This window comes from Chanodichthys erythropterus, chromosome 16, assembly GCF_024489055.1.
Source record: "Chanodichthys erythropterus isolate Z2021 chromosome 16, ASM2448905v1, whole genome shotgun sequence".
NCBI lineage: Eukaryota > Metazoa > Chordata > Actinopteri > Cypriniformes > Xenocyprididae > Chanodichthys > Chanodichthys erythropterus.
Window position 1 is genome coordinate 47,105,113 of NC_090236.1, and position 13,037 is coordinate 47,118,149.

The following is a 13,037-nucleotide window of genomic DNA, read 5'->3' on the forward strand; positions in this document are numbered from 1 at the left end:
CATTTTTCTATATGGTTACACATTTATTAATATATTTTCAAAATTATATGGTTAAAAGTATTTGTTCACAGTTTATACAAATTAGTTCATGCCTTAACAAAACATAGTTTGCATTATCGAATAACTTGGTAATTAAAAGTCCTCTTTGTACATCATGATATCTTATGCATATTAGGCCTATATGAACAGAAAAATGACTTTATTTAAAAGTATTGTTGTTAAATACTGTAGACATCATGAAACTGCGGTTCTGAAACTGTGGTGCTGCGGGTCTGCAGCTGGATACTATTGGATGAGATTAGCTCGCGCCGCGCTGCCCATTGGGTGGCGCTAGAAAACACGTCCGCGCTGCGCTGACGAGTCGGTCGCGCGGCTCGGTCCATTGATCCGCGCAGATGACATGTCAGCGCGGCGCGAGCTTTGTAACACCCCGCTGCCTCGTACCACTTTTGGTGTGTTTGGCTTCCCATGCTCCGGAGCAGAAGGGGGCGGTAATGCACCAATAAGCTGGATGCCAACCGCCGTAAAACAGGAAAGAAGAAAAAGAAGAGCTTCGTTCCACAACAAAATGGAAGTTTAGATACACGCAATCGACATTAGGATTGTGTGTTTGAAATAAACAGTTTTAAAACATTATAATCTTATTTGTACAGCAGCCTCAACAACATGGGAGGTGGTGATCTTGTAAGTACAATTTGTTTTTGTCAGTAACGCAGTTATGTTAAATGACTAGAACCCAGTTGCTAATGATAACCAGTGAGGTTTAATTCGGCTTGTTAATGGGTATCGCCGGCTTTAAATTATTTAAACGAAGACGTCTATTTGAAAGAACTCTGGCCATTTAATAAAAATGATTGATTCCATGTGTAATTTTTACCTAAATCTGATTTACTTAATTTCCGCGAATCCCACCAGAACTTGAAAAAGAGTTGGCATCCGCAAACTCTGAAAAACATCGAGCGAGTGTGGAAAGCGGAACAGAAACATGAGGCGGAAAGGAAGAAGATCGAGGAACTGCAGAAGGAACTTAAAGAGGAGCGAGCCCGAGAGGAGATGACCAGATATGCGCAAGAAACAGGCGCTGTTAAGTGTGTAACATCCTTTCACCTCCTCTGTCAATCCCAACACAGCGCTTTTACATTACAGAAATATGTTATAACGCATAATAATATGTAATAATAATAATCGTAATAATAATGTGATCTGGTTTAAGCCTGTAATGTAATATCAAATTCCCCACTATTGCAGGAAGAAAGACGACCGTTTGGACTGGATGTACCAGGGTCCAACGGGACAGATCTCTCGGGAGGAATACCTTCTCGGTCGCCCCATTGACAAGCAGATCACCCAGCAGTATGAGGAGCCTGAGAGTGGTCCATCAGCTGAGACAGGCCTTCTGCCTGGTTCCATATTTATCCCCACAGGTTCTGCCTCTACTAATGATATGGCTGCTAAGATCAGAGAAGACCCTCTTTTTGAGATCCGGTAAGCTGGAATGGTGTAAATGGTGTATTTTTATTTTTTACCTAGAAGGCTTGTAACTAGGGGTGTGAAGAGACAGGTATCTCACGAGACGAGACGAGACTCGAGATTGAGTTCACAAGACGAGACTAGATTTTTACACACTATTTTTAAGAAATCCTCAATGGCAAAATACATGACTAGAAAAAATACTCTACAGGTGCATTTGAAATGTTTTAACTAATCATCTTGTAATGAATGTCATTTCAGTTCTTCTTTCTGAGTATGGATTATCATATGCAGTAAAAGACAACAATACTCAAGTGTAGGGATGCACCGAAATGAAAATTCTTGGCCGAAACCGAAAACCAAAAAAGAGGAAACCAAGGCTGAAAACTGAAACACCGAAAGAAATTATGCCAATTATTAATACCACTGCATTTATGTTAATGACTGTGTACTAACTTTACTAAAATCAAGGCATTGCAATTGCATAAATTAATATTAAAGTTTCAAATAATAAATCAATTACAAATTATGCAAATATTTATTTAGCACATTGCAACAATGCACAGTAAAATTCAAACTAAAATGTTTAACTTGACCCCACTCATGTGTACATTAAATAATAATGTCCTGTACATTATTATTTAATGTACACATGAGTGGGGTCAAGTTAAACATTTTAGTAAATATTTCTTGCAGGATTTCACTGAACATATCAGACAACGAGGGTGCATGCCCCTCATCTGGTGCAGAGAGACAAGTTTTTTTTTTTCTGCGCTCTGATCTCCTCCTGCGCTGGGCGCTGCTCCGTCTCTGTCTCCACACGGGTTCTCTGCATCCATCGCGGCCTGGATAATTTCTCGTGCGCGCTGCTTTATTTCCGCATCAAAGTAATGGTCTTTATAACGCGGATCAAGTACAGTCGTGATGAAGTGCAGAGGATCCGAATAGATCTCCGTGAAATGTGCGCTGACCGACTCTAAGAGTGTACTTTTCATTGTTTTCACTCCGTGGTCTGTCTCAACCACTTTGCTTAGGAGACGCTTTAGTGCTGCGATTAAAGGAATAACGTCCGCTACAGATGCATCAGAGGATCTGATCTCGCGGTTTCTGTTTGCGTCATCACAACATTTCGGCCGTATTGTTTCGGTGATAAAAGTCTTTCGGACGAAAAAAATTTCGGTGGCCGAATATTCGGTGCATCCCTACTCAAGTACTGTAAAAGTACAAACTCAACTGACTGACTTCTGTCCTGTATGATTTCAGTCTCTTCAGACCTTACTGTATATGATTTATGAGCTTCTACAACTTTTGACCTCCTAACTGAACTCCTTTCCACAAACTGATCATAGAAATAAAAACAGTATAAATAAAAATGGTAAAACTTTACAATAAGGTCTCATTTATTAACATTAATGTATTAACCAACATCAACTAACAATGAGCGATATATTTGTCTTCTGTTTTGTTTGACAACACTTCGAACGTCAACAAGTTACTCCGCCCAGGATCGCGTAGAGCACCTTTAATAAGATTAAGAGAAAACTTATTCATTTTTATTGTAAAGTGTTACCATAAGTGCAACCATCGCACTCTCTCAATATTCAAAGTGCCAATAAGACCAAATTTTTCTTTGATACAGAGCTAAGAGATGGTTACAATTACACTGGCCAGCCTAACCCTCTACAGCACAGCGTTGCCCTCAGGCAACGGAAAGTTTTCTTAAGCCCTATGTTTAGTAAATTTTTCTGTAAACCAATTAGAAAGGTTGAGAAAGTACCAAATAACAGTCCAGTAAGGTGTTGTTGGAGTCAATATCAAGGACCATTTAAAGGTGGGACGTCCTGTTCTGACACATGGTCACAGGAGCACATAGTCTGAGAAGAAAGCAATATTATTGCTTTAGTAATCTTATTTAAAACGACATGAACTGTAGGGGTGTAAATCGGACAGTTCATCACGATTCGATACAATATTGATTCTTATAGCCAGCGATTCAATATTTTCCGATACCTCAAAGTTCTGCGATATGATTAGATTAATATTTCGATATTTTGAGCCTATTTTACACAACCAGTTAAATTTTTATTAACTCAACCAAAATATATAACAAACCTTTATTTCAAAATTTCACATCCTGAACCCTGATTGGGACATCCACAAATAAAAATTCACACAGTAACTTAATGACACCTTATGACATGACAACAGTCAAGAAAGTATTTTAGTTCTGTGCTAAAATGTGTAATGTCAAAAAACTAATAAACAAGGAATACACACACACGCATAATTAAAAGACATTTCTTTTAAATGTATAGTGCAGGTTTTTAATGAAGCAACAACATATTATAGGTAGGACAAAACAAGATAGGCTATTAATATTCTTTCATTGTGCAAATTTATTATAAAGGCTCCAATACAGAGCGGCACAAAGCACTTATGCGCATCACGTGTGCAGAATGATGTGCTTGAAGCAACACAGAGTAACAGCGTGTGGTGCTCTTATGCGGCAGTTTATTGACCATATTCTTTTAAAGGTGCCCTAGAACTTTTTTTAAAAAGATGTTATATAAGTCTAAGGTGTCCCCTGAATGTGTCTGTGAAGTTTCAGCTCAAAATACCTCATAGATTTTTTTTAATTAATTTTTTTAATTGCCTATTTTGGGGCATCATTATAAATGAGCCGATTCAGAGCTACTGGCCCTTTAATTCTCGTGTTCCACGCCCACTGAGCTTGCGCTTGCCTTGAACAGTGCATAAACAAAGTTTACGCAGCTAATATAACCCTCAAATGGATCTTTACAAAGTGTTCGTCATGCATGCGGCATGCATGCGTCGGATTATGTGAGTATTGTATACTGTTATATTGTTTACATTTGATTCTGAATGAGTTTGAGGCTATGCTCCGTGGCTAACGGCTAATGCTACACTTTTGGAGAGATTTATAAAGAATGAAGTTGTTTATGAATTATACAGACAAGTGTTTAAAAATGAAAATGGCGACGGCTCTTGTCTCCGTGAATACAGTAAGAATAAATGGTAACTTTAACCACATTTAACAGTACGTTAGCAACATGCTAACGAAATATTCAGAAAGACAGTTTACACATCACTAAAAATATCATGTTATCATGGATCATGTCAGTTATTATCGCTCCATCTGCCATTTTTTGCTGTTGTTCTTGCTTGCTTACCTAGTCTGTTGATTCACTTTTGCAGATCCAGACGTTACTGGCTTCCCTTGTATAATGCCTTTCATAATATTGGAAACATAATTCTGAAACCCATATCAGACGTAAATTTTCACCACTTCTGACGCATCTGCAAAGTTTCATGAGTTTTCGAGTATGTTTCGGCCCTCAAAAAAGTGATTCACCTTACATGGCGAAACATCAGACTTTGTCAGTCACCACGGACACGCCCTTCAACTAAAACTCAAGATCTTTGCGATTTAACATCTCAAAGGCCTTAAGATTAGACTGGCCATATATGATGTTCATCTGGTTTAATCTCTATGAGGAGTTAATCACAGTGTAAAACATGTCATTTCCTGTTGCCCCCAGGTGGCGCTATGACTGTAACTGAATATTGTCATATAGATGTCTTCAGGTCAGGACTCTAATAAAACATGTGAAGTTTGGGGCAGATCAGACATTGTATGCCAGAGTTACAACAACTTCCTGTTTCATTGCGAAACATCGAAATTTGCCAGGCCGCCACGGACTTAAGCAAAAACTCTAGATCTTCGCAATTTAACGTCTCAAAGGCCTTTAGATTAGACTGACCAAATATGATGTTGATCTAACGAACTCCTCCTAGAGCTTTAATCAAAGTACAACATGTGGAAATGGCAAAAACTGCCAAAATTTTGTAGAGAAAATTAAAAATATCTCACTTCCTGTTGGGTTTACAAACTTTGCACCCAGGGGCTTTTTTGTAGGTATTGGGCTGTTACATCTGTCTACCGAATTTCATAACTGTACGTGAAATGTAGCACGAAGGGCGCTTAATTGAAATTTTGTAGGTGGCGCTATCGAGCCATTTTGCCACACCTAATTCTGAAACCCATATCAGATGTAAATTTTCACCACTTCTGACGCGTGTGCAAAGTTTCATGAGTTTTTGAGAACGTTTAGGCCCTCAAAAATGTGATTCATTTTGGAGAAGAAAAAAATTTTGGCTGAGCAATTCCAATAGGGTCCTCACACCATCGGTGCTCGGGCCCTAATTAAAGCTGCAAGCAGCGTTGAGAGGGCCCTCGCACCCGGGCTCACCGCCACCCGTTGGCCTCAGGAAAACAGTGAACAGTGGGCGACATGCATTTAAGTGAGTGAATACAGGAGAATTAAGCCAAAGTCATTTTGAAATGCCACACTTCCTGCGGCCAACAGGTGGCGCTTTTACCGTAACTGAATTTTTCCATGTTGATGTCTTCAGCCCAGAACTATTTTCGAACATGTGAAGTTTGAAACAGATCGGACATTGTATGTCTGAGTTACAACAACTTCCTGTTTCTTTCGTGGCGTTAATCGCATAAATTAGCACTCAGCCAAGTGTTGCATGATTTAACGTGTTTCTAGCATGTCTGGTACTTCGTGGCATGATGAAATGTGACTCTGGTAGTGAATTTCAGTATAAAGCATGCCACTTCCTGTTGCCAGCAGGTGGCGCTATGACTAACTGAATATTATCATATAGACGTCTTTAGGCTAGGGCTGCGTTCCAGTTCAGTTTTTAAATGCCCTTCCCTCGCTAACTTCACTCGGTCTCGTTGACTCGGATGTACGTCATTGCTACGTTGCACGAGTGCCCACTTCTGGCGGAACCTTTGTATGGGCTGAACTGGAACGTCCTAAGCCCTTGATCACTTGGAATCCGCAATGGAGCTGATTTATTATTTATTTTTTCCCCTTACAAAATTGTTTAATACAGCATCCTATATGTATATATGTGTGTTTTAAATGTTTAAAACATAAATATAGCTGCGAGCAGCGATGGCGGGCCCAAGCCCGGTGGCACCGCCACCCCGGTGGCTTCAGGGCAACTGTGCACAGCGGGCAATAGGCACTTAAAATGGTTAAACATCAAAGGACTATGTCAAATTCACTCCACATTTACTGCACTACAAGGTGCCGTTATAGAGCCCCTCCTCCCTGCCCATTTTCAAAGGATTACATGTGCCAAGTTTTAACATTATTCTGATGAATTTTGAAGCAAATCAGGTAAAAATAAGAAGGTGATCTCAATGTATGCTGAAAGTGACACATTTTCTGCTTCCAGTTGGTGGCGCTATGACTTTGAATCACAATAGTCAAATCCATGTGATCAGCCTTGTACAACGAAGACTAAGCCAAAGTTTCATCAAAATCAATTAATGTATGCAGAAGTTATAACACTTTGTTTCCCTTTTCTTGCCATAAATTCGTTGCCTTGCCACGGCCAAACCGTTTGAGATATCCAAAATCCGTTTGCAATTAAACAACTTCAATGTGTTCGCAACAAGTTAAAAAAAGCTTGGTGTAAATTGGATAAACCCTGTAGGAGTAGTAGTATAAAATTCATAGTCTGTTTTTTCAAAAAATTAACATTCAAACCAAAATAGCTGACTTCCTGTTGGTCGGAGCTAATGAATGTAAATTAGAAAATTGTCCGGCTTGATGAGAATAATATGTGTACCGAGTTTGGTGACTGTAGGAAAAACTAACCCCCCACTTTTGTCAAAAGGTGGCGCTACTGAGCCCCTCCACCACGCCCATTTCTATGGCTTTGTCCATGTCTACTGGTTGACAATATTGATGTGTGTGTCGAGTTTCATGCAATTTGAAGCATGTTAAGAGCCTCAAAAACACTCAAGAATATTATTACAGTTTGACCTGTTGCCATGGCAACAATATTTCAAATATCAAAAATCCTGTCATAGGTCTACATCTGCTGTGTATTGACATTACACTGATGAAGTTTGAAGCAAATCAGGTAAAAATAAGAGGGTGATCTCAAAACATTTCAAAAAGTGATACACTTCCTGCTGCCAGTTGGTGGCGCTATAACTTTGACTCACAATAGTCACATCCATGTGATCAGACTCCTATAACGAACACACTCGTGAAGTTTCATAAAGATCAATATATGTATTAAGACGTTATAACACATTTCCTGTTTCCTTTTTCTCGCCATAAATTCGTTGCCTCGCCACGGCCAAACCGTTCGAGATATCAAAAATCCCCTGGCAATTTTTAATCATCAGTGTCTTGACTTCATGCTGACCGAGTTTGGTGGCGATCGGATTAATCGTCTAGGAGGAGTATATCAAATTCCAGAGCATGCGTTTTTCAAACAACCCTTAATAGCTGACTTCCTGTTGGCGTGGCGATTAACTTAGAGCGCGAAAGTTGTTCGGCCCGATGAGGTCTATATGTGTACCGAGTTTCATACTAATACGTGCAAGCATGTTTAATATATGGACCAAATTTTCAGACTTTTTTCAAGGGGGCGCTGTCGAGCCCCCCTGCCACGCCCGGGTACCAGCCTCTCCGGTGTCCTAATGGCCGCGGATTCCAATGTGTGTGCCAATTTTCAAGAGTTTTTGAGCATGTTAAGGCCCCCAAAAAGCCCCGGAAGACGGAAAAAAAAATAAATAAAAAAAAAATAATAATAATCCTTAGAAGAACAAGAGGGCCCTGCGCGAATTTTCGCTTGGGCCCTAATAATAATAATTAAAGCTGCAAGCAGCGTTGAGAGGGCCCTCGCACCCGGGCTCACCGCCACCCGTTGGCCTCAGGAAAACAGTGAACAGTGGGCGTCATGCATTTAAGTGAGTCAATACAGGAGAATTATGCCAAAGTCATTTCGAAATGCCACACTTCCTGCGGCCAACAGGTGGCGCTTTTACCGTAACTGAATTTTGCCATGTTGATGTCTTCAGGCCAGGACTATCATTGAACACGTGAAGTTTGAAGCAGATCGGACATTGTATGCCTGAGTTACAACAACTTCCTGTTTCTTTCGTGGCGTTAATCGCATAAATTAGCACTCAGCCAAGTGTTGCATGATTTAACGTGTCTCTAGCATGTTTGGTACTTCGTGGCATAATGAAATGTGACTCTGGTAGTGAATTACATTGTGAAGCATGCCATTTCCTGTTGCCAGCAGGTGGCGCTATGACTAACTAAATATTGTCATATAGATGTCTTTAGGCCAGGACGCTTATCACACATGTGAAGTTTGGGGCAGATCGGACATTGTATGCCTGAGTTACAGCAGCTTCCTCTTTCATGGCGAAACATCAGACTTTGTCAGGCCGCCACAGACACGCCCTTCAGCGAAAACTCAAGATCTTTGAAATTTATCATCGCTAAGGTCTTGAGATTAGACTGACAACATTTGATGTTGATTTGGTTAAATCTCTATGAGGAGTTAATCACAGTATAAAACATGTCATTTCCTGTTGCCTACAGGTGGCGCTATGACTGTAACTGAATATTGTTATGAAGATGTCTTCAGGTTAGGACTCTAATAAAGTATGTGAAGTTTGGGGCAGATCCGACATTGTTTGTCTGAGTTACAACAACTTCCTTTTTCATGGCGAAGACATCAAACTTTGTCAGGCCGCCACGGACACGCCCTTCAGTGAAAACTCTAGATCTTCGCAATTTAACTTCACAAAGGCCTTTAGATTAGACTGACCAAAAATGACATTGATCTGATTAAATCTCTAGGAGGAGTTCGTTAAAGTACAACGTCTGGAAAATGCAAAAAACGGTGAATTAATTCAAAATATCTGACTTCCTGTTTGGTTTCGGATTTCGCTCCAAGAGAATTTTTTGTAGGTACTGGGCTGATAAATGTGTGTACCGAATTTCAAAGCCCTAGTGTAATGTAGCGAGCGGGGCTGTACGTTAGATGGCGCTATCGAGCCATTTTGCCACGCCCAATTCCGAAACCCATAACAGACGTAAATTTTCACCACTTCTGACGCGTGTGCAAAGTTTCATGAGTTTTCGAGCACGTTTAGGCCCTCTAAATGCGATTCACTTTGGAGAAGAAGAATAATAATAAATATAGCTGCGAGCAGCGATGGCGGGCCCAAGCCCGGTGGCACCGCCACCCCGGTGGCTTCAGGGCAACTGTGCACAGCGGGCAATAGGCACTTAAAACGGTTAAACATCAAAGGACTATGTCAAATTCACTCCACATTTACTGCACTACAAGGTGCCGTTATAGAGCCCCTCCTCCCTGCCCATTTTCAAAGGATTACATGTGCCAAGTTTTAACATTATTCTGATGAATTTTGAAGCAAATCAGGTAAAAATAAGAGGGTGATCTCAATGTATGCTGAAAGTGACACATTTTCTGCTTCCAGTTGGTGGCGCTATGACTTTGAATCACAATAGTCAAATCCATGTGATCAGCCTTGTACAACGAAGACTAAGCCAAAGTTTCATCAAAATCAATTAATGTATGCAGAAGTTATAACACTTTGTTTCCCTTTTCTTGCCATAAATTCGCTGCCTCGCCACGGCCAAACCGTTTGAGATATCCAAAATCCGTTTGCAATTAAACAACTTCAATGTGTTCGCAACAAGTTAAAAAAAGCTTGGTGTAAATTGGATAAACCCTGTAGGAGTAGTAGTATAAAATTCATAGCCTGTTTTTTCAAAAAATTAACATTCAAACCAAAATAGCTGACTTCCTGTTGGTCGGAGCTAATGAATGTAAATTAGAAAATTGTCCGGCTTGATGAGAATAATATGTGTACCGAGTTTGGTGACTGTAGGAAAAACTAACCCCCCCCACTTTTGTCAAAAGGTGGCGCTACTGAGCCCCTCCACCACGCCCATTTCTATGGCTTTGTCCATGTCTACTGGTTGACAATATTGATGTGTGTGTCGAGTTTCATGCAATTTGAAGCATGTTAAGAGCCTCAAAAACACTCAAGAATATTATTACAGTTTGACCTGTTGCCATGGCAACAATATTTCAAATATCAAAAATCCTGTCATAGGTCTACATCTGCTGTGTATTGACATTACACTGATGAAGTTTGAAGCAAATCAGGTAAAAATAAGAGGGTGATCTCAAAACATTTCAAAAAGTGATACACTTCCTGCTGCCAGTTGGTGGCGCTATAACTTTGACTCACAATAGTCACATCCATGTGATCAGACTCCTATAACGAACACACTCGTGAAGTTTCATAAAGATCAATATATGTATTAAGACGTTATAACACATTTCCTGTTTCCTTTTTCTCGCCATAAATTCGTTGCCTCGCCACGGCCAAACCGTTCGAGATATCAAAAATCCCCTGGCAATTTTTAATCATCAGTGTCTTGACTTCATGCTGACCGAGTTTGGTGGCGATCGGATTAATCGTCTAGGAGGAGTATATCAAATTCCAGAGCATGCGTTTTTCAAACAACCCTTAATAGCTGACTTCCTGTTGGCGTGGCGATTAACTTAGAGCGCGAAAGTTGTTCGGCCCGATGAGGTCTATATGTGTACCGAGTTTCATACAAATACGTGCAAGCATGTTTAATATATGGACCAAATTTTCAGACTTTTTTCAAGGGGGCGCTGTTGAGCCCCCCTGCCACGCCCGGGTACCAGCCTCTCCGGCGTCCTAATGGCCGCGGATTCCAATGTGTGTGCCAATTTTCAAGAGTTTTTGAGCATGTTAAGGCCCCCAAAAAGCCCCGGAAGACGGAAAAAAAAAAAAAAAAAAAAAAATAATAATAATCCTTAGAAGAACAAGAGGGCCCTGCGCGAATTTTCGCTTGGGCCCTAATTAAAGCTGCAAGCAGCGTTGAGAGGGCCCTCGCACCCGGGCTCACCGCCACCCGTTGGCCTCAGGAAAACAGTGAACAGTGGGCGTCATGCATTTAAGTGAGTGAATACAGGAGAATTATGCCAAAGTCATTTCGAAATGCCACACTTCCTGCGGCCAACAGGTGGCGCATTGACTGTAACTGAATTTTGCCATGTTGATGTCTTCAGGCCAGGACTTTTATCGAACATGTGAAGTTTGAAGCAGATCAGACATTGTATGCCTGAGTTACAACAACTTCCTGTTTCTTTCGTGGCGTTAATCGCATACATTAGCACTCAGCCAAGTGTTGCATGATTTAACGTGTTTCTAGCATGTCTGGTACTTCGTGGCATGATGAAATGTGAATCTGGTAGTGAATTACAGTATAAAGCATGCCACTTCCTGTTGCCAGCAGGTGGCGCTATGACTAACTGAATATTATCATATAGACGTCTTTAGGCTAGGACTCTTATCACACATGTGAAGTTTGGAGCAGATCGGACATAGTATGCCTGAGTTACAACAGTTTCCTCTTTTATGGCGAAACATCAGACTTTGTCAGGCCGCCACGGACACGCCCTTCACCGAAAACTCAAGATCTTTGATATTTATCATCGCTAAGGTCTTAAGATTAGACTGACAACATATGATGTTGATCTGGTTAAATCTCCATGAGGAGTTAATCACAGTGTAAAACATGTCATTTCCTGTTGCCTGCAGGTGGCGCTATGACAGTAACTGAATATTGTCATGAAGATGTCTTCAGGCCAGGACTCTAATAAAGCATGTGCAGTTTGGGGCAGATCCGACATTGTATACCCGAGTTACAACAACTTCCTGTTTCATAGCGAAACATCAAAATTTGTCAGGCCGCCACGGACACGCCCTTTGGTGAAAACTCTAGATCTTCGCAATTTAACATCGCAAAGGCCTTTAGATTAGACTGACCAAATATGACATTGATCTGATAAAAGCTCTAGGAGGAGTTCGTTAAAGTACAACGTCTGGAAAATGCAAAAAACGGTGAATCAACTCAAAATATCTGACTTCCTGTTCGGTTTTGGATTTCGCTCCAAGAGACTTTTTTGTAGGTACTGGACTGATAAATGTGTGTACCGAATTTCAAAATTCAATGTGAAATGTAGCGAGAGGGGCACTACGTTAGGTGGCGCTATCGAGCCATTTTGCCCCGCCCAATTCTGAAACCCATAACAGACGTAAATTTTCACCACTTCTGACGCGTGTGCAAAGTTTCATGAGTTTTAGAGCATGTTTAGGCCCTCAAAAATGCGATTTATTTTGGAGAATAATAATAATAATAATAATAATAATAATAAACGGAGCAATTCCAATAGGGTCCTCACACCATCGGTGCTCGGGCCCTAATAATAATAATAATAAACGGAGCAATTCCAATAGGGTCCTCACACCATCGGTGCTCGGGCCCTAATAATAATAATAATAATAATAATAAACGGAGCAATTCCAATAGGGTCCTCACACCATCGGTGCTCGGGCCCTAACAATAATAAACGGAGCAATTCCAATAGGGTCCTCACACCATCGGTGCTCGGGCCCTAATAATAAATATAGCTGCAAGCAGCAATTACGGGGCCAAGCACAAAAACGGCACAAGAAGCCAGCCAACATGGCCGTGAGCATCAGACCAACAGCAGCAGTGAGCAATTAGAAAAAAAAGTTATTAGCATTTTTGTCAAGTTTGTTATAACTTTTGAGCACGAGGTGGCGCTGGTCCGAAACTTCT

The 13,037-nt window shown here is 40.7% G+C and overlaps 1 protein-coding gene across 1 annotated transcript in view; it reads left to right on the forward strand.

Annotated features, from left to right (window-relative positions):
* The first annotated feature begins 359 nt into the window (after positions 1–359).
* cwc25 (CWC25 spliceosome associated protein homolog) overlaps positions 360–13,037 on the forward strand; it is an 88,529-nt gene continuing 75,851 nt past the window's right edge. The window contains exons 1-3 of the mRNA XM_067363636.1: positions 360–684; positions 916–1,088; positions 1,249–1,485. Coding sequence (XP_067219737.1) covers positions 667–684; positions 916–1,088; positions 1,249–1,485 — 428 coding nt within the window. The 5' untranslated portion in view covers positions 360–666. The remainder of the gene's footprint in view (positions 685–915; positions 1,089–1,248; positions 1,486–13,037) is intronic.